General features: G+C 36.2%; 1 protein-coding gene across 2 annotated transcripts in view; it reads left to right on the plus strand.

The window, feature by feature from the left end:
* The first annotated feature begins 8,788 nt into the window (after positions 1-8,788).
* wwtr1 (WW domain containing transcription regulator 1) overlaps positions 8,789-23,614 on the plus strand; it is a 56,822-nt gene continuing 41,996 nt past the window's right edge. The window contains exon 1 of one of the 2 annotated variants that reach the window (XM_048168930.1): positions 8,789-9,530. In XM_048168930.1, the coding sequence (XP_048024887.1) occupies positions 9,121-9,530 (410 nt within the window). In that variant the 5' untranslated portion in view covers positions 8,789-9,120. The remainder of the gene's footprint in view (positions 9,531-23,614) is intronic. The other variant, XM_048168925.1, reaches the window with a different exon arrangement.

Below are 23,614 nucleotides of genomic sequence, written 5' to 3' on the forward strand. Positions count from 1 at the left end.
TAAGACGTCAATTTTGATTTCAGGGTGACTTTAATGCAAAAACATTATTTGTTTATTGTTATTTGTTATTTGGTATCAGGTTTACTTTGAGGAAAAACTGCCTGAAGCAAACTTTCTTTCTTTCTTTCTTTAGTCAGTTATGATGATCATGAGTCATTTAGCCTTTGTTGGATTTCAGGGAAACTTTCCTTGTGTCAGGATAATGATTAATTTGCTAATTGCTAACTTTTAGTACACAAGTTACAATGTCATCCACTCCCTTATGCTCTGGTTGGCTTTACTAATAGGTTGTGGTGTAACTTTAACAGCATTACATAGACACAAGAGTGGTGCATGCAAGTATGCATCCCATAATGCAGTGCAGCTGTTTTGAGTTTCTTTTATGATGTGCTGCAAAAGTTGCAGGGTCTCTACCAGGCCCTGTCCATTTATTAACTTGTTGGTTTTAATTATTTGTTTTAAAAATAATAATTAATATTAGTTAGCCCAATATCTGTTATTATATAATTACAAAAACATTTGTAAACTGTATTTTTGTCTAGTCAACATGAAATCAGTGTTATTTTAGTCATTTAGTAGTATTTAACATTTTATATTTCCAGTTTTCGTTTTAAATTCTAATTAATTTTATGCACTTGTCCTTATTATTATTTTTAAAATTTCTGTGTGGTGGATGGAAAAGTGTCTCTATGACAGGTGAAAGGGATTAACAGATTGTCTAATGCTACCAGTAAAAAGTGGCCTGCATTATTTTAAATATATCCAGTCAGTGACAGAATACAGACATTTGTCTAAAATTATTCTTTATTTTCAGCTACAGAATCTTGAATATTTTTATTCTGGTGTCACCATTGTCCTGTGCATTGGGTTACCTGCGCCAATTTCAAGCCTATTCATTTCCACCCTCGATGTAATATGAAGGAAAAATTATACATTCATCTTCAGAACACAATAATAACCGGTGAATTATTCTTCTAATAACTGGTGAATGACGGGTGAAGTGAATAACACTGATTATCTCTTCATCACGGCACCTGTTAGTGGGTGGGATATATTAGGCAGCAAGTGAACATTCTGTCCTCAAAGTTGAAATGTTAGAAGCAGAAAAATAGGAAAGCATAAGGATTTGAGTGAGTTTGACAAGGGCCAAATTGTGATGGCTAGACGAATGGGTCAGAGCATCTCTAAAACTGCTGCTCTTGTGGGGTGTTCCCGGTCTGCAGTGGTCAATATCTATCAAAAGTGGTCCAAGGAAGGTCCATGCTGACCCCTGTCCACCGCCAAAAGCGCCAATAGTGGGCACGTGAACTTCAAAACTGGACCATGGAGCAGTGGAAGAAGGTGGCCTGGTCTTATAGAATTATAGACAACTTACAGGATCTTAAAGGATCTTCTGCTAACATCTTGGTGCCAGATACCACAGCACACCTTCAGAGGTCTAGTGGAGTCCGTGCCTTGACAGGTCAGGGCTGTTTTGGCAGCAAAACGGGGACCAACACAACACAATATTAGGAATGTGGTCATAATGTTATGCCTGATCGGTATATATATATATATATATATATATATATATATATATATATATATATAAATCCATTTGAATGTCTGCTGAGGAAAGCGATCTTGGTCCATAACAGTGCTAAAAGAACATCCTTTGTTTATAAAAGTCCCTTTCAAATTAAGTCTCTTGCGACTGACTCATTCATTCGTAGGGCTTGCCGCCATCTAATGGCGTATTAATAAAACTTTCACTCAATCCATATTACGCACTAATGGACCCTTTCTCAATGCCAAACACAACATATTATTTATATAAAATAATATTTAACAACAATATTGCCCGTTTTATGTACCCAAAATGAATTATATCTCATGTTTAAGAGACAGCAGCAAATCCCAGAAGCGCTGGCCGAGATGAAGCTGTTCTCGGTGGGTACATGAGCATTGAATGGTTGCTGACGTCCTGGAGCTCACATCTCTGTAAACACCTAAACAAATTATATAAAATAGGTGCTATATGGTTAAATATGAGTCACAAACTTCAGGTCTAAACAAGTACATTCTCACCTAAAAAACTCTTAAAACTACAGTTTGCGGTAAAACAAGTGTAGTATTTGAAAAAAAAAAAAAAAAAAAATGGTGGATTTGCTCGGCCGCCATGATAGTCGCTTCAAACGGAGTGATACCGTTGGTGAAGGTAGGAGTTTTATGTTAAAACTGGTTTTGAGAAATCGCCGACAAATGCCCGAAATCACAGGCAAATCGGTGCTCGTTCACGCGAGTGACAATCACGCAGTATACAGTGGAAACGCGACTGGCTCTGGCACGCACGATAAAAAAGGAGTAAAATATCACATCATAAAGCTTTGGTGCTAGCATCAGTGACGGGAAGTACAGACAGCGGGTTGTTCAAGTATTGCAGGGTCAGGATGCTCTAGTCATGCAGCAGCACTTTTGTGGAAGGTCAGTAAAGTAAAGAGCAATTAAGGCCACGAAAACTGTTTATTGTATTGTGATATTATTAACTAATAATGTACTAAACTGAGATGTTGTCCCTGAGCACCGTAACGACATCTCTTATAAAGATTTGCAACTTTACAAAGTAAACAATGATCCAAAAAACACTTAGCCTCTTCGCTAATTAGCACACAAAATACCATTGGTATGCTGCTTCCGCCGCCTCACCGGAAGTTGTACCCACGTTCTTTTTTACAGTAGCGCCCCGCGGAAACAGGTCTTTGAAAATATCAGCTCTGTTGTTGATCATAAATACCAGTAGTGATGTTGTACAATGAGGACGTTGTCACGTTGCCGGAAATAGAGTCATAAGTGTCCCAATGTGTAGTGAACCAGCATCTTTTACTGTCCTTATCAGTGCCCGAATTCGTGTACACGATATACTGATTCACGAGCTCGGGAGCTAGGGAACTGATTGAGACACACCCAGGGTTTAGTTACAACATTTGGTTACACCAAAGACTGTAAAAAGGGTTACACTCATAATTCGCGCAAAGCGTCATGGGGCGTTGGAATAGAGAGTATTCGTCGACGTCACTTTCCCGCCGAAAACGCGCTCCCTCAGCTGGACTGAGTGGCAAAAGAACCTGCTGCGTGACTGGATTTAGTAGAGGAAACTGCGAAAACGCGAGTAAAACTAACGAATTACACTAAAGGTTGGAATTGAATGTGTTCCTTACAACTTGTCAAATTAAACTAATCCATGGATTTCGACATGCAGCCAGGAGTCGTGTTTCCTGACATTATATGTGCCTGATTTCGACGGTGGGGAAATACATAAAGCAAATCTGCCTGTGAATATTTTATGTAACTACAGGTAGGTTTAAATCTGCGTAATCACTTATATCAATGTTATATCGTCATATTGTCCAGCCCTAAAACATATATATAGTTTTATAGTATAGTTTTTGTCAGTGTTGTTTATTTAAAAACACACAATTATGCAGAATATAAGATCGAAAATATTTAATTGATGAGTTGTCAACATAATACATAACAATACAATATACGGTATGATTTTACCTCAAAATCCAACATTTTGACACAAAATGATAACTGCAAATCCATGTTTCTCTGCCTGGAGTTCTGTTTCTGTGAATTGCAGTGATCCATTTGCTTTTTTCTGTTGCTTTCTGATTTTTTTTTTTTTTTATATATTCCTCAGGTTTTGTGTCAAAGCTATTTGTACAGTCAATCACAAAGCTCTTTCCCGTTTTGGATGTGTTTTGTGTGTTTTTCGCGACATTCACGCTGAAAACCAATGCTGCCGCTCAGTCTTTTGCCTCTCAGTGGACGTGACCGCAGTCGTAACGGTCGACGGTGACGTCACTTGCATACCCTCTATCCATGGGTTTCATGTGACGTCACTGTATTCTATCGCCGCCATATTTGTGACCGGTCAGAGCTGCGCGCTCTGTTTAAGTCTATGGTGACAGCAGCTACAACTACCAGAGGAAGGCCAACGAAAAGCTCTCAGAATGTTCACAACAAATTTACAATATGTCTGGGATATGTGGTGCTGTTAGCCGTTTCAACAGTCGTCAGAACTGCAAATTTATTTGATCCCAAAGGAGTTAGATCGGCAGAATTATTGGCTTCATTCAGAAAGGACCATACCACTGGCAGCCAAACAGCAATGCACAACATTAATAACTGCTGGGACTGTCATTTACATAACATTATAATTGTATTCAATATTGTATTAAAATATTGTGAATTCTAGTTGCTGTGTTTCGGCGTGTTATTACAGGATGAACAAATTCACGACGCGAGCTGACTACATTACTTAGTTCAAATACATGCGTGCATGATTTTGTGCAAATATAAGTTGTAATTTTATGTCTATCTTGTATAAATATATATGAATTACCCTATATAGGATGTGTTCCGTTTAGTTAATTAACTTAAAGCGCTTCATTTTACGGATGTTCATTCAGCGCGTGCAGCTCAAATAATACTATCAAAATGAGATGATTTGAGAAAAAAATCTGTTATTGTTCGTGATCCTTATTAATCAAACCACGTGTTGCTGAATATAATACGAGAACAATATAAGAGCTAGTTATTAAAAATAATGCATCATTTTTTTTTTTTTAAATATGAAAGTTTTAATATTACTGTAAACATTTTAATGACTTAATCATTGCTGTTTGAGCTGCGCACGCTGAAGCCGAAGAGAATAAAAACCCGTAAACAAAGTTAATTAACTCAACGGAACACATCCTATATAAAATAATCCAGATATTAATACAAAATAAAAATAATATTACAACTTATATTTGCACAAAATCATGCACGCATGTACTTGAACTAAGTAATGTAGTCAGCTCGTGTCGTTAATTTGTTCATCCTGTAATAACACGCCGAAACACAGCAACTAGAATTCACAATATTTTAATACAACATTGTATACAATTATAATGTTATGTAAATGACAGTCCCAGCAGTTATTAATGTTGTGCATTGCTGTTTGGCTGCCAGTGGTATGGTCCTTTCTGAATGAAGCCAATAATTCCGCCGAATTAACTCCTTTGGAATCAAATAAATTTGCAGTTCTGACGACTGTTGAAACGGCTAACAGCACCACATATCCCAGACATATTGTAAATTTGTTGTGAACCTTCTGAGAGTGTTTCATTGGCCTTCCTCTGGTAGTTGTAGCTGCTGTCACCATAGACTTAAACAGAGCGCACAGCTCTGACCGGTCACAAATATGGCGGCGGGCATAGCGGAAGTGACGTCTTTGAAATCCATGGATAAGGAGGATATAGTAGGTGAAAAAAACAGTATGTGACAAGACAAAAAAAAAATTCTTTAGATTCTGGTAAGATTCTTTAGAGTGCATACCATGAACACTTTTCTATCCCATGAGGCCACAGGAAAGGATTTATGAATGGCAGTGAAGCGACACAACTGACGCAGGTTGGTCACATGATAATAACAACATGGTGGATGTAGTACATCTGGATTACATTCATACTACACACATTCATATAGAACTTTTTAAGTGGTCGTGAAGTAATTACTTATTCAAAATAAGCACCTACTCAAGAGAGTAAGTGATTTTGGACACAGCCATCATGTTGACCGATGAGGTTAGTTAATTTACACTGTTATAATACTTTGACTATACACACACCCTTTGGATTTTCCTGGCAAAATGACCCAAGTCCTTAACATAAAAATCAGTCTACACTACAGGGCTTTCATAGATAACCTAGGAAGGCAGGAAAGGTCTCATTTTTTAAGTTTTGTTACAAGCTGTTCATACATTGGCAATAAAAAAAAGCACTTAATACGTGAACAATCTTATATAAATCCCCTTTAAATTTAGTTGTAAATATTTTTGGAGTGTACTTGTTAAAGATGACTCTGTGGCGTATATGGAGGCTCAGTCTGCCCGTGACAGGTGTGTTTCCCATGGAAGGAAGCCTAAACTCGGGTTTGGTGCAGAGATCAGACCAAACATTAGCTCAAGTCATGCTGATGTCAACTGTTCCTAATCACAGATGGACTTTGTGTGAAACACTGACACTGAAATATTGGAATCTTCATCAGTAAGTCTGAGCCACATAAAGTCGCAATGACTTGCAATTATATGAATCATTGGATGAATATAATCTCCACACATGAACATGTGCATCTCATATACAGTGATTATGAGGTGTGACAGTCTATCAGCTGGGGTTTACAGTTGACTTGATAAATGGCTTCACAACACATTTGACACATTTTTTTAGCCTACATTCTGCAAATGACAACATCCCTCAACAGGACCCATGTAACTCAACAGCATAAAATACTAGCAAGGTTTGAGGGCTTTTAGTAGTTATGCATTGAAATAATAAAATTCTAATAAAACTCAGATTATTTTTTTTTTTGTTTTGAATTGCTTTTACTGATTTGACTGATTTAAATCATAATACTAATAATAATAATATTAATTGTATGTTTGTTTTTTTGTATTGCTTTATTAATGATTTACCTCTTTATGCTGTAAGGTGTCCTTAAGAAAGGCACCTAATAATAATACTAAATGGTATTATTATTATTATTATTAATAACTTATACCTTAAATATATTACATTATTAAATACATTACATGTGAAAATGCTATTTATTAAAAATAATTATTAATATTAGCCAGTATAATTACAATAACAATTATTACTAAATTAATTTATTCAATAAACTTTAACTTTTTATAGTCAATATCAAATCAGTGTTATTTTAGTTTTATTTATATAGTATTTATTAATATTTTGAAATAGCTTAATTTATTATTTTTCAGTTTTCATTCTTATTTTAGTATGTTTTATAAATGTTTATGCTCTTTTGTCATTTAAATATATTTTTATGTGCTTTATATTTTGCTTTATTTTTATTTTAACTTTAGTAACTTCAGCACTTCAACTTGTTTATATTAGTTAGTTGCCAAGGCAAAATTTGTAATATTAAAATATCTAATATTCTAATATTAATATTAATATTAAAGGGTTAGTTCACCCAAAAATGAAAATAATGAAATTTATTACTCACCCTCATGTCGTTCTACACCCATAAGACCTTCGTGCAACTTCGGAACACAAATTAAGATATTGTTGATGAAATCCGATGGCTCAGTGAGGCCTCTATTGAGAGCCGAGCCATTCAAACTCTCAAGGTACATAAAGGTACTAAAAATATACTTGAAACAGTTCATGTGAGTTCAGTGGTTCTATCTTAATATTATAAAGTGACAAGAATACTTTTTGTGTGCCAAAAAAAAAACAAAAAAAAAACTAAATAACGACTTTTCAACAATATCTATATGGGCCGATTTCAACTCTTTGGCGCTCCGATTCACTGATTCGATTCATAAAGCTCTGAAGCAGTAGCCTGGTAATACCAGACTCTGCTACTTCACTTTGTTTCGTAGACAGAGTCTGGAATGGCATAATAGAGAAGTGTTTTCTCTCTCGCTAGGGGGCGCTTGTCTGAAGTTTAAAATCATTGGTTACCCGTAAGCCAATCAGATACGTTTAGTTATGACGTATGTTATGCGCCTGTACAGCCGCATCGAAGCACAGACATCATGCATCAAACTCAAATCTGTTTAAAGATTTAAAGACTTAAAATGTTTATCAAACACTCTTCTTGTTCTGGCTTCAGTTTGAAAAAGAGTTGAATGTTCTCCATAACAGAGCGAATTGCATCCCGTGTCTCGTTTCCCATTTCCGCGGTCGTTTCGGTTTTCGATTTCTCTAACCTACAATGTAAAACTCGGCGCTTAGCATCTACGTCACGGCTCTCAGCCCGCCCTCTGTTCGTTGATTGGCCCGGCTGTTTCCAGACCGGTGGCAAACAGAAAGCTCTGACGCTGTATCAGACTGAGTACAGAAGCGAAATGAAATTGAGCGGAAGTAGGAAGTCTGACGTAGTCAGGCTACTGAAGCAGTGTTTTGAAATCGGCCCACATAGATATTATTGAAAAGTCTTTATATTGTTTTGTTTTTTTTCACACAAAAAGTATTCTTGGCACGTTATAATATTAAGATAGAACCACTGAACTCACATGAACTGTTTCAAATATGTTTTTAGTATCTTTATGGACCTTGAGAGTTTGAATGGCTTTGCTCTCAATGGAGGCCTCACTGAGCCATCGGATTTCATCAACAATATCTTAATTTGTGTTCGGAAGATGAATGAAGGTCTTACATGTGTAGAACGACATAAGGGTGAGTAATAAATGGCATTATTTTCATTTTTGGGTGAACTAACCCTTTAATACCAATAATCTAATATTAATATTTTATTTTATTTTAATTGAGCTTTATTATCACTTCACTCTTGTTTTGTGTTTTGTAATATTTTAAATTGCACAGAAATAACAAGTTGACAATTAATGCATAATATGCCAAATTTGTTATAAATGTATTATTCATTTCCAGCGTGTTTAGAATTGAATAAAAAACATATTGTTAATATTTAACATATAATATTAATAAATATATTAATTTTTAATTTAACAATACAACAGCACATTTTAAACTAATTTAATGGATTACAGTAAAATGTTTAGATAATTGTATCAGATTTTTCTTCATTTTTTTGTTCAAAGAAAAGTTGGTTTAGAGTAGGCTATCACTGCCGAAACAATAAAATTTTAAAAAGTTGCTATAAATTCTGGATAATCCATAGATAGTCTGTTGTTGCTTTCATGGACGAAACTGTATGTTACTGGTTAATTAAATATTCATGAGTTCAAGAGTCATTGAATATTCATGAGCTGACACAAGAGCCGCACAGAGAGCGAGAGAGAAAAGCTTGAGTTTACAAACTTTCCATCGGGACAGAAACTCCGTCAGCGGACGCAGGAAAGTTACGGAGCGCAGGAGGAATATTACTGAATACTCTCAATGCGGGACATCATGACATATACTTTTTTAGCTTTATGACAACTTTTTAAAGACTTTAAAAAGCTTTTTAAGTCGGCCGAAACTACATTTACCAAAGAAAGCACAAATAGGCCTAACCAAAGAAGTTCCTACAGTTTTCAGGAGTTCCATAGGCCATTTTTAATCGAATATTTTGACTAAGGTTTGTTTGTTATTGTTTTACAAAATGAGCAGTAACCCTCTCCAGCCGTTACCGGGCCAGCAGGTGATCCATGTCGCCAAAGACCTTGACACGGATCTGGAGGCTCTTTTCAACTCCGTCATGAACCCAAAGCCCAGCTCCTGGAGGAACAAACATTTGCCCGAGTCGTTTTTTAAGGAGCCTGACTCGGGCTCTCACTCTCGGCAGTCCAGCACGGATTCCGGCAGTCACCCGCCGCGGCTCCAGGCGCAGCACGTCCGCTCGCATTCGTCCCCGGCGTCCCTGCAGCTGCCCGCGGGCGCGCTGGGCGCCCCGAACCCCGCTCGTCATCACTCTCATATCCGACACCAGTCGTTCGATGTGGCCGAGGAGCTGCCTTTACCCCCGGGCTGGGAGATGGCCTACACCCCCAACGGACAGAAGTACTTTCTCAAGTAAGTGCTATATTAATTATTCATAGCTCACGACATTCCAGCACACAGTTACATTAACTGACCATAAATCAGTTACGGTAATATACCAATACAGACTAATTACTTTCTCGTTATCTTAATTTAGTACTTTATTTACTTGGTTTATTTATAAAATTACTTATTTATTTATATGCTGACTAAATAAATAAAAGGGAACATGAAGTTAAAAAATTTGCTTTATTTCACTTTATTTACATTATTTGCTGATGATGATTCATCTAGAAACATAATCACAGTGTTTTTTTAATGGCAAGATGTCCACAAGAGGTTGGGATCTCTAAACTGGTTTCTGATCTGAATCAGTGCATTCACACTAGTGAAATCTCTGCAGTCACGTTTAGCTTTCGTTTTGACCTATGAACAGATTAATGCAGAAGGTGTGGGCCGGAAACACACAAAACAGTATCTGGGCGTGGATCAGAAAGACAAAAACACCCGGTCCTGCTTACTGTCATGTGCAACACATGTTTCACACAACAAGCCTATGATCAAGGCTCTTTCTCACCTTGATAAGAATGTGTTTAGCATATCTCAGTGTGTCTCAATGTAAATGTGTGTTTTGACTTGTGTCTCTTCAGGAATGAGACAGCTATTCTTCTGTGGCCCTGGGGACACTGTTCTTATCTGATTCAGTAGGGATGATTAGTCACCAGGGTTGTGATCGACTCGGTGGGACATCGACTGTGGGTTCGCTAACTGAGATTAACTCAGTCTCGCCCCCCCAGGGATCACTTCCCTCACCTCGCTGATTGTGTTCAGATGACAAACATGTTTAGATTAAATCGCTTTAATGTGTCTAAATCTTATTTGCTCCATCAATTCTCACCTACATGGAAAAACAATTAGTTACCCACCTCTCTCTTCCAACTAATAAGTCTTTGGCTGTTCTCTGTGTGGTAGTTTGTCCTGTTTGGGGAAAAACATGGCTGTCAAATCAGTGCTTCTAAATTGCTTGGCCCAGATTTTATACTGGAAACCATGTGGGGAAGCATCGCGAGACAAAAGTAAACAAAATGAAATGTATTAACTATGTAGGCCCAAAATAGTATGAAGAGGAAAATTTTGTAAATGCATAAATAACAGCACATTTGCCACCCTAATATATGAAACAAACACTGGGTTAAACATTGCATAAGTATTAACTGTATTACCAAGTGACAGATCTATTTGCACCAAAATACTGTGGAGTTTGATTGGACACACTGATGTCAACAGCAAATGATTTAAAAGTTAGCTTATTTATTTTGTATATATTCTTTAGCTATACTATGCCTGATTATATGGTTGATACTTTATTATTTGCATTTAGCAGTTTTCCTTGTTGTATATAACCCTGCAAACCATTTTTGGATTACAGTCTACCAGTTGATGAATAAATATACACTACCGGCCAAAAGTTTGGAATAATTAAGATTTGTTAATGTTTTTGAAAGAAGTCTCTTCTGCTCACCAAGGCTGCATTTATTTGATCAAAAATACAGTAAAAACAGTAATACTGTGAAATATTATTACAAATGAAAAGAACTGTTTTCTATGTGAATATATGTTAAAATGTAATTTATTTCTGTGATCAATGCTGAATTTTCATCATCATTACTCCAGTCTTCAGTGTCATATGATTCTTCAGAAATCTTCAGATTTGCTTTTCAAGAAACATTTCTGATTATTATCAATGTTGAAAACAGTTGTGCTGCTTCATATTTTTTTGGAAACCATGATACATTCAAAGTTTAAAGATTAGAAAAAGATTTAAAAAAAAGACATTGATACTTTTGTTCAGCAAGGATACATTGAAATGTTATAAAAGATGTCTATTTCAAATAAATGCTGTTCTTTTGAACTAGCAACAAATCAGCATGTTCAGCATGATTTCTGAAGGATCATGTGACATTGAAGACTGGAGTAATGATGCTGAAAATTCAACTTTGATCACAGGAATAAATTACAGTCTAAGATAAATTCAAAAAGAAAGCAGCTATTTTACATTGTAATAATATTTCACAATATTACTGTTTTTTTAGTGTATTTTTGACCAAATAAATGAAGCCTTGAAGAGCACAAGAGATTCTTTCAAAAGCATTAACACATTTTAATTATTCAAAACTTTTGACTGGGAGTGTAAATAAATGCTCTGTATATGAATTTCCACGTTCATTGATCAGCTTATCAACCGCACTAAATTTATATGTGGAAATACTTTACTAGGACAATCTGACTGCAGAGTTCTAGTCTAAGTTTCCTTCCATCTTTTACCCGAAACTCTCTGTGTGAAAATGATCAGAAAGCGTGCCAGGGCTTGCCACACATTCAGCGGACAGACACCTCCGCCACCAACAAAGCAGCAGACTTGAGCTTCACACCGCCCTGCAATTAAACAGTCAGAAAAAGCAAAGCCAACCTGTCAGTAATGATAACCCTGCGCACCTCTGAACCTCTGAATGTGAATAAATCTCTTCCTGCCAACTTCACAGATATCTGTTTGTCTTTTGAAGTCAATACGCAGAAGAAAATACAATAGTTTGTTGAGGCTCAGGAAGTGGATATTGTTGTCAGTGAAGTGGCTGCTTTGAGAGACTGATACAACTTGTCTTTTTCGTCTTTGGATTGTTGCAGCTGTTCGTTCTCATTCACCCCCACTATTAGGGCACACGTATCTCTTTCCAGCGTCACACGACCCCCCTCTTTCTGCTTAAACATCTTTCTGAATATCTTTGTTACGACTTGCAATTCAAGACGCTACAGCTTAAATGTCTCAGTGCAGAAATGATTGAGTTGACTGATAGCAAAGAGAAGCACATTTTTGCAGCAAAATCTTGTAACTATTGTACGTTTTCCTGAATTGGTGGCTAATTTGTATGAAATACGTACAATCTCATATGCTCTTTTTCATACGATCTGCTTAAGTGCCACTTACAGTCTTATTTTTTTCTTTGTTCGAATGAATCGTATTGTACAAATTCATACAAAATTGATAGTTTGTAAAATACGTTTTCTCATGAGATACTGTTGAACTTTTGAGTATGAGCAACAATCAAACAAAAAATAAAAACAAATTTAATTCAAAATGATTTACATCATGATCACAGTATACATATAGTGATTCAAAATTACTGGAAAAAATTAAGTGTGCAAATACTAGAACTGATAAAGGGATAGTTCATCCAACAATGAAAATTATTTACTCACCATCAAGTTGTTCCAAATCTGTTTAAATTTCTCTCTTCTGTGAAACACAGAAGAAGATATTTCGAAGAATGTTGGTAATCAAACAGTTGATGGGCCACATTGACTTCCATAGTATTTTTTTTTTTTCAATGGGGTCCATCAACTGTTTGGTTTCCAAAATTCTTCACCATATATTCTTCTGTGTCCAAGAGAACAGAGAAATTCATACAGGTTTGGAACAACCTGAGGATGAGTAAATTATGACAGAATTTTCATTTTTGGGTGAACTATCCATTTAACTGCTTGTTAGCTTCTCTCTTATTAATCAATCATTTGCAAACCTGCATTTCTTTGCCCAACTTCATTACATAGGAAGAAAATAAAGGATCACCCTCCAAGAACCTTTCGGCTGGTGGTTTAATTTTTATTGTTATTGCTCTGACACAAATACACCATAGCAGCTTTGATCTAAAGTGAAGTGAGGTGAAAGACTTTAGTGTTTAGAGTTCATTCTTCATGCAAAGGCAGTCTGTAATTATGCTTCCATTTGATGCCATGTAAAGCATGAAAATGTCTTCCCTTCAGGCTTTTTGGTGGCCCTTATTCTCCATTATGTTGAAGAATAAGTTTTTATTGCTGCCAGCTCACATATTTCTATAATAATTGCTTTCTTTGCCTCGATTCATGAGATACATGAATGTCAAAACACTGCCTGCATCACATATCACCCCAAACCAAAGAGAAGAAATTATAGAAACAAAATATAGAAAATATGGAAAACAAAGCCTATTATAGGATTACTTACCAGTAATATTTTTTACCATTTAGTTTTTTACACTGTGACATGATTTTCATGACAATTGCACACATTTATCTCAAATTCTATTTACAGTAAATTCCTTTCTTATCCATTCTCATCCATTTTTGTAATTCCCATTATTCTACAATGTTTAGACTGGTTTTGTTTTGTTTCTGTGCAATAAAAACTACCATGATGTATAAATTTAACAGTTTAAATAAGATATTTTTCACATTACAGTGATGAGAATTTTGGGGGAAAAATTTGTTGTTTTCATGAAAATAATGTCCCAGTGCAAAAAAAAAAAAAAAAAAATCTCACTGGACTTTATGCACATTTTGAGATATTGCATAAAACACTGCTGGATGGAAACACAAAGATGTGCATAAATTATTTATGATAATTTTTTATTTTTTTTATCCAATAAGAAGACATAAACTACGATGGAAACACATTTACCGAACAAATCCCTCAATTAGCAACAAATAACTCGGGTGACTTTGCCTCAACAGAGGATGTGATTGGATAACTGGACATACCAGCAGAAGAGTCGCATCACAGCATCTCAGATGTTGGTTTGGTGGTTCTGAAACGCCTGAGCCAAAGTCTGCCATCAGAATGGTTTCGTTTAATTGCCTTCCAGAAGCGTTTTAAACGATTGTGTTCCCAAACACTAAACATTAGCTTACTAACACAAGAGAACATGACAGCATTTATTGCATTTCGTCTGTCGCTCTGAGACGCAATGTCATTAATGATGGAGGTTTTGTAAGATTCACCCATATAAATGAAAATGGCAGGTAACACAGAACAACACAGATGGACTTTATTAACATTTTGAGGTAATTATTAAGTCTTTGATTTGGCCGCAATCTGGCTGGCAGTGATGACGCTGATATTGCGGTAAATAAACTCAGAGCAGTTGTGGGTGTGATGTGTAACAGTGAAATTAGAGAGAGGAACATTTCGCTCGATCCAACTCATTCTATAAACTAAACAATTCTGCTGTAGCAACTGGAGGTTTATTAAACAAAATCCTGCTCAACTGTTATTGAAGTCCAGATGTGCTGTGTCAAGGAGAGGTAACGTCTGAATCTCAACTTTTATTCGGTAGCATTACACTTTTAAGACACTGTTAGCAGAGTTAGGTTTGGGTCCAGTCTGCTGGAAATGTTTACCAAAGACACCGTTAAATGTATCCCCCTTTTTCGTGGGCTGACGCTGAAGGAATGTCAAGACAGTGTTTCTATCTTGGCAGGGGTGAGCGACAAAACAATGGCTTTTGGGCCGCAGTGGCATAAAGCAGCCTTTAATGGAATCCCAGGCCTGCTCCTATCTGCGCTGCAGACATAACAGATGTGTTTGTTGAGACGGATGCCAGTCAGGATCTTTCTCTGTCTGCTATGGAGGTTGAGAGGAGATGTTGGACTCTCGTGGCACGGGAGGCTCTGCACTTGAGGCTGGAGGGACTTCCTGTCCAGCGCGTGAATTGGAAAGGCATGAAGATCTAGTCGTCCGATGCTGGTTGGCTAGGCCGCATCTGGCTGGCCCTTTCTTCTCCGCCGATAGCTGCCATCAAAAGACAAAAGTCTCTTTGTAGCCATGATTTTTTTCCTGAAACACTTCAGGGCCTTGCGTGACTCGCCGATATAAACTGTATAAAAGCAATTAAACTTGAAGGAAATGGTGTGTGGGGAGTGCTGAACACCAGTGTCTTTGTAGAGATGGGCAGAACTGGTAGAAATAAATGAAGGTAAAAGAGACTTTACAAACTTGTCTGATGTAAACAAATGAACCTCTTACTGCAATAAAATGTCAGTTCACTCAGACGAATCTAGATTTAAGGTACATTTTCAGCATATGGACATCAGAATAAAGAATATGATCTTTACTGGCCAGATACTAGCCAAATAATCATTATAAGTAGTACTCTATTAATATTGCTGATACTTAGGATTTGGGATGTCGCTACGAGCTGAATGATACATCACAAAGTTTCTTATCTGAGTGATCAAACTTACAGTTTTCATCCAGAATATCTTGAAGACTTGAAGATGGGCAATTTTCCCTTGTGAAAAAGAAGTGCACTTAACTGTATTGAATGTACACTTATAATGTACTTCAAATCTTAAAAGTATATTTTAAAAAAACTGTAATGGCAGATATAATATCAATGAAATTAAAGGCCGCTAAAGTGTACTTAAAGAGTACTATTTTTGGTAACACTTTATTTTAGTGTCATTGTCACATATGTTACATGTACTTACTATAGTAATAACTATGAATTATGCATAATTACATGTAACTAACCCTAAACCAAACCAAACCCTATGTATACTCAGTATAATTACAGTGTAACAGACACCTTAAAATAAAGTGTAACCCTATTTTTCTTAACACACTTAAGTACACTTTTAAAAATAATGTTTGTAATAATGTCAAATTGAAAGATTTACTTTAAAATACATTTTAAATAATTATGTTTTAATAGTCTTTTGTCGTGCTTCAAATAGTACACTCATTTTATTTATTTATTTTTATTTTTTTTATTTTAACTGTAGTGTGTTATTAGATATAACATTTATTACATAAATTTAACTTCCTCATTAGAAATGTGTAATTACAGGTATATTTAAATACATGACATACAAGTTTCAATAGAAATTACAGTAAAGTATATTTTCATTTACTATAAATGCTGGTCAGTACATTCAGCAGTATACTTTAACCATATCTCAAAGACAGAATTATGAAATTAAATATAAAGATATAAAGTGTCCTACTTAAATTGGTAAAAACACTCTAAAGTTCAGCTTAATTTGTGTAATATAACTATAATTCATTTTCATTTAATTGCATTTAACATGTGTAAGTACATTCTTTTAAAGTATGTCTTTTCCGTAATAAGTACTCTAAAGTCAAGTGTTTGCTAAATTGTACTTCTTTTTCAGAAAAGTTGACTGGGACTAGCAAGTAACCACCTTAGTAACCACACAGCAACATACAAATATCCACCTTAGCAACCACCTAGCAACTGGAAATCACTCTAAACACCTAGCAACATGCAGCACTCACATTTTATTCAGCAAATGTAATAAAAACTAGTTACGCATACTATGCTCTATATTAAAATGTGTTTTATTTGTACTTTGTAACTAAAACACATGGTGCTCCATTGAAACAGTCAGTGGTATTGTGGTGTTTTCAGACAAAGGCCAGTGTTATGAAGTGCTCAGTAAGCTCATTGACGTCTACAATAACACTAGAGCTGCGCTTCACACACGGCAGCTGATGGGGGGCTTTCAGAGGTGACGGCTTCTGGGCTCACACATATCCAATACGTTAAAAGCATCTGTTATTTATGGTCCTCAGGACTAGACTGTGTTCTTCTGCCTTTGTTTGAAGCATGATCTTTACGGACTGTTTAAAAAGATAGTACACAGTCTCCTGTGTGTTTCTGCACATTCTGAAGGCCTGTTCACACCAAGGCTAATGTTTGGTCTGAAACTTAATTTGAATGAACGGCTGTTAAAGCATCTATTTAGACCGTCACAAATGCTCACGGCAGATTTTTTTAGTGGACAAGGTGTGAAGGCCTGATCAGACCAATTCGAAAGTTTGGTATGAAAATTCCATATGCAGTCTTTCTGTTCAGACAAATGTGTAAAAAATAACAAACTGACTGAAAATGCAAATTCACACTCTGGCAGTAGATGGCGCTTATAGAAAAGCAGAATTACCCCATCAAGCAAAACACTGGAAGTCAAACAGTTGGTAAGATTTTTTTATTCGCTATTTTATGAAACAACACCAGTTACAAGAGTACAGAGTCAAGAGAATAGGTTTCGAATTCTTTCTCTGCTATTCGCTGCAGCTTAGCAAAATAGTCTGTGAGCGCAACCAAGTCAAAATTGTATTCAACAGCAGTGGCCATGGGCATGTGACCAAAAGTGCAAAGCTTATTGGTTGGCCTGTTTTATTTGCAGTGGAAAATAAATTATAACACATATTTAAAAAAAAAAAAAAAAACGGTCACATTAATGGCATGCAAATGTTTGTTTCTGTGTGAACTGGTGGCATTCATTCAAAGTAAAATGTTTGTCACACAAAATATTTGTCTTGGTGTGAACAGGCCGTCAGAAATGGAAATTTGTGCAGTGCTGCCCTCTGTATGTCTGCTTTTCTATAAGCGCCACCTACTGTCAGAGAGTGAGATTGCATTTTCATTCAGCCCATCTGCCGTTTATTTTGCATTTGGTCTGAACAGGCAAATCACATGCGAAAATCAAACCACGTTTTCTTGCCGAACAAGCTTTATTTTATGTGTCATTCTATTCCAAAACGCGTAATGCAATTCATAATGCAATGCACTCAATATATTTGACATTCTCAGCATTGTCACAAGGGACACTATTGTGGATGTTAGTGTCTACAAAAATCTAGCTGAGCAAGTTAAAGTAAACTGTTGACATGTTTATAGTTAGTTGTGTGAGTAATAATGTTCAAATTTAATAGAACCGTCATTTGAAGGTGCAAGAACACAATTTACCATTTTTCGACGAATTTTCTCAGGCAAAATCCAGTCATTTTCAATAGAAATCCATGCAGTTGGGAATTTCATGTGAGAGCAAATGATTTCCCCAAGCAGATTTCACTGCAGGTTCAAGTTGGTCACGCAGGTTCGACGCATTGACCAACTGAAAGCTGCTCGGTTTGAAAGCACTAGCAGTGCTTCATACTTCATATTCTACACTATTGACAATAGACAAAATTTAGCTAATGTGACCACACATTCACGGTGAAGAGATTTATTTACCTTTTTTTTGTGATGCTGAAATGTAACTTATGCCATGATGCCATCACTTTAAACATTTGAAAACAAAGAGCCCCTTTAGATGACTGATTCTCTCCGTTGACGGTCTTCTCAAGCAGAGTGTATTTCTGCACTCAGGGCTTTGATTTCGTTAATGCGCACCTGGCAAAAGAGCTAAGAAAGTTACTAACTTAACAAGGCTCTTCTGCACAGATCAGTTGATCATCCAGATGCATTTTAGTTTGCATTAAATGCCAGATATAGGCTGAAAGTGTTTTGACAGAGACTGCTTTGTGTACAGCGCTGCTCCTCTGAGCTCGATGCCAAAGTGTTTTACGACGTTTAAATAAAGAAGCAGGTTTGTAGCTCTTCAGTGGCTCTTGTACGCAGTGTTGCTGACCGTCAACAGACATCCCCTTCTGGGAAGACATCTGTAACCCTTTAGCAGGGGAGGATGGGAGATTGCTATGCACACGGCCCTCATATCTCTGTCAGTTTACAGATAGTGACCTAAACTACTGGCCGAAAAGCTGTTTGCTGGTTCTTCATTTGTGTTGTTTGCTAAGGCAAGAGTCACTTTTACTATTGCTCATACTTTAAGGGATAGTTCACCCAAAAATGAAATTTTGATATAATTTACTCACCCTCATGACATTTCAAACCTGTATTTTTTTATTTATTTTTTTTATTGAGTTTTCCTAAGAGGAGTTTGAATTCTTATTGAAGCCATTCCTTTTGCTTACCTTTACATTTTTAGTAGTTTATGTAGCGCTTGGCCATGATTGTTCGATGTGGATGTTATGTCTGAGTGCTCCGTTGCCCTCTGAGAGGTATTTTCCAGTGTTTTCCCTCGTCTCCGCACCCCCTTTCCAATAAGCAGTTGAAAGCGATGGCTCTGTCTGCAGGATATGGAGCTGCTCATTTCCTTTTGTTCATGAGAATAATGGCAGGAGGGACGCTCTGGGCAAAGTAAAAACAATAAACACACGTTACGCACTTCAAAGAGCATTTCAAAAGAAAAACAGAAAATAAGAATTACGTACCTCAAAAAAAGTTAGTTTATAGTTTTGACACCTGCTGTCTGACGGTGTCTTTCCATAAAGGGTAAAAAAAAAACCTGTAAATCTGTGCTCGAGCTTCAGATCTGGCTGCAATAACAGTTCTCACAGTATCCACTCAAAACTTTAACTTATATTAAAAAATATATATTATTTGCTTGAAATATTTCACATAATTTCCTCACCTTTATGACATTCCAAACTCTTTCTTCTGTAGAAGACAAGGCATAGACAAGACAAGAAGAGAAATCATATGTTTAGTAAAATGTTCATACTGCTCTCTTCTATACCCTTGTGAAAAGTAGTACACTTTAGCATACTTTTAAAAAGAGTACTTATTATGGAAATAATGCATTTTAAAATAATGTTGGATGCTTGATTGCATATTAATTGCAGCTAAAGTAGTTTCGGGCAGGTTTTGACCACGTTACACTTCTATATCACTTTGCCAAATGATTTCAGTTATTTTATTTCCAAAAGCCATGAACAAAATGAAATTTATGTTATGTTTTGTTAAAATTATGTTTTATGCTTTGTTTCTCCCGCTCTCTCTCCCACACACATACATTACAGACACAAACTCGGAGACTGAAACATACACATGCTCAGAAACTTGTTTTCAGCGCTGCCCTGTGACTTTATCAATAAAATAGATTTGCTTATTAAAAGCTACATTACATTTCACTATATCGACTTGGTAACATGGATGATTTTGAAGCATTTAAACTTACAGCTTCGCTATTAGCAGAAACTCTGCTGCCGAACACTGTTGAGAGTCTGCAAATCAATGGCTCAAGACTTTGTTACTAACTCTAAAATGACAATTTGAATTTAACAATGGAGACTTGCGATGAGATGCTTAAGAAATTAGTCTTACACACAAGAGCGTTTTAAGGACAAAAACCTGAAAAATGTCTTGAGGTGTGGTATTAGAAAAATAGTGCACACCTGAGGTGTAACAGCCGCCTACCATGTCAGGTGTGCATTATATTTCTAATAATTCAATGGCCCGGAGATTACGGTTCAGTTCTCAATTCTAACTATTAACTATGACTTTTGCCTCAATAAACTCCTAATTACTGGTTGTTAATAGTTAGTAAGGTAGTTGTTAAGTTTAGGTATTGGGAAGGATTAAGGGATGTAGAATATTGTTATGCAGAATAAGACATTAGTATGTGCTTTATAAGTACTACTAAACAGACAATATTCTAGTAATATGCATGTTAATAAGCAACTAGTTAATAGTGAGGATTGGACCCTAAACTAAAGTGTTATATATTGTTATATAATGAATGTGTTTTTTAAATATACTTTTAAGATTTGATACAGTACAAGTGCACATTCAGTACAATTAATTGTTCTTCTTTTTCACAAGGGTGCAGTGAAAACATACAGTGACTGACAAGCTCTAAAAGACATAAATGTATCAGAAAAGTAGACCATATGTATTAAAAGTGGTGTGTCAGTTTTGACATCAGTGATAAACACCACTGGTTCTCATTGGTTCCCTCAAACAGTAATAACACATTAATTTGAATATGCAGAAATGCAAATGTGATTTTACAGCTGCCATGGTGGGGCCAATGTAGGCACGATATGAGCTTGAGGTATGGGCCCTACATTAGGTTCATCCATGTGTTCATAGGGCTGACGTGGAACCCATAGACAAACTCATTTAGGTCTCATACCCATTTAGGCCTCATACCTACTTGAGGCCAATTCAATTCAGGCCAACATGGGACCCTTGGACAAACATACTGGGCCTAAAATGTTGGTTGGGTCAGAGCTTTATTTATGTAACAAAGCTTTATAAGAAACCATCACCAAGTCTCAATGATATTCTGCTCTCTGGATATGAATAGGTTAAGTTTAGTATTATATTATGAATAAGTTAACACAAATGATGCTGACTGTCATTACAACCATGGTCTAACTGTATTTTGGTGTTTAGCAGCTTTAACTCTTGTCTTTTCACATTCTGTTAGAAATTCTGAAAGTTTTTTTATGGCCACAAAGTCCCTGTTATATTTGACAGAAAGCATCTGTATGAGCTGATTGCTTTGGAAAATGGGTGTGTGTAAGAGTCTCTATCCAAACTCCACCCACTGTGTTGTAGGTGTGTTCACCCGTGAAAGGGCAGGGCTGAGAGAGGCACCGCCCCCTTCTAGACATGTTGACAGAGTCTGTGACAGACTCCTCCCTCTCACTGAGTTTTTGTCTCTCTCTCAGTTATGTGGATGTATTGTTTTCAGCGCTCCTCTACCAGGGCCATTTCATTCATCAATGAGGGGGGGAATGCGTGTGGTCGCATTTGTTTTGGAGTCGATCAGGGGCCCGGGGAGGTGGGCCACATCAGCATGGGCCTGCCCCTGATTCACAGCAGCGTCACCCCGTCTCGTGTGATGCATTGCTCGGGCTTTACTGAAGGACAACTTTAGCGTGATGCTTATTGTCTGTTGTCTGTAAGGGTCTGGCATGCGTCTGATCTTTGCAACGCAATAGACGGCCATGCATTCCATTCACCACGTCACCAGCAAGAAGGTGGGTGACAAGAGGAGAAGAGAAAAGAGTCAAATTTGCTCCAAGTGGCTCCTCCAAAGAATACACATTCCAGGAGAGCAATGCCTTTATGCCGCTGCCGAGGAATCTGTATCATTCTAAAGAGCAGCGAGAGCATTCCCAGGGGTTATTTTCTTTGAGTTTAATCGAATTTGACAGACCATTTAACATGCAACCGTCAAAGTTTCTAAACCGGTCTTGAGTCAGATGCCATCAGGGTCCAAAGTTAAAGGTTTTTGGCACACCTGCCAATAGCAAGTGAATTGAGAACATATGTAAACCATAAATATTATGGCATACCAGCCATGATAGAATCTTTATGACAATGGAATATTTAGCTGTTTCATTCTATGTCTATTTGTAACAAGGGCATTGTCTCTTGAGACACTTGAGACAAAATATGAAGACACCTCTTGTGAAAAAGAAGTGCACTTGATTGTATTGAATGTGCACTTGTAGTGTACTTTAAATCTCAAAAGTATATTTTTAGAAAACTGGACTTTCAGATAATATAATATTAATAAAATTAAAGGCTAATTAAGTACTCTTAAAGAGTCACTTACACGACTGTTTCTGAACACACTTACGAACACTTTTAAAAAGTACACTTTGTACTAATTATGTCAAATTATAAGTTTTACTTTAAAGCACATATTAAATCATTATGTCATATCATTTTGTCATGCTTTAAAGAAGTACACTTTTGTTTTTGATGTGTTGACTAACATACTAAAGCACATGTAAAGTTATGTGTGTTTTTCACTATTACATTTAAAGTAAATAAAATTGCTGTTTCATCATTACATTGTGAAATTACAGGTATTTAAATACATGACATACAAGTTTTAATAGAAATTACATTGAATTTTACTTTACCATGAATGCTTGTCCGTACATGCAGCAGTACACTTTAACCATATTTCAGACAATAGAAGTTAATATTCAATTACAGTAAAGTTTAGGGTCCAATTCTCACTATTAACTAGCTGCTTATTAGCATGCATATTACTTGGATATTGGCTGTTTATTAGTACTTATAAAGCACATATTAATGTCTTATTCTGCATGACCATATTCTACATCCCTTAATCCTTCCCAATACCTAAGCTTAACAACTACCTTAATAACTATTAATAAGCAGTAATTAGGAGTTTATTGAGGGAAAAGTCGTAGTTAATAGTTGGACCGCAATTACATATGAAGATTTGTGTAACGCAGTTAGTAGCTCAGGGAAGGAGGCGGGAACCAGTGAACGTTCAAATACTTTAATAATCACAAAATAAACAAACACAAAACAAAAGTAAAGCCGATTACTGACGATTACTAAAAAAATGTAATATTCTGGGTTTGGGACAAGTTATGCTCAATGACAAAATTAATGTCCATTAGCCCCTCATTTTCTTTAAAAAAGATTATAGAGCCGTATGATGTAAAGCAAACAGTTTGTGTTAAGTGTGAAATGCTTAACCTTTTCTGTGTAAAGTTATTTCCAGTTTTACAACTACAATGGAATATTTAGCTGTTTCATTCTATGTCTATTTGTAACAAAGGCATTGTCTCTTGAGACACTTGAAACAAAATATGAAGACACCTCTTGTGAAAAAGAAGTGCACTTGATTGTATTAAATGCGCACTTGTAGTGTACTTTAAA

This window comes from Megalobrama amblycephala, linkage group LG2, assembly GCF_018812025.1.
Source record: "Megalobrama amblycephala isolate DHTTF-2021 linkage group LG2, ASM1881202v1, whole genome shotgun sequence".
NCBI lineage: Eukaryota > Metazoa > Chordata > Actinopteri > Cypriniformes > Xenocyprididae > Megalobrama > Megalobrama amblycephala.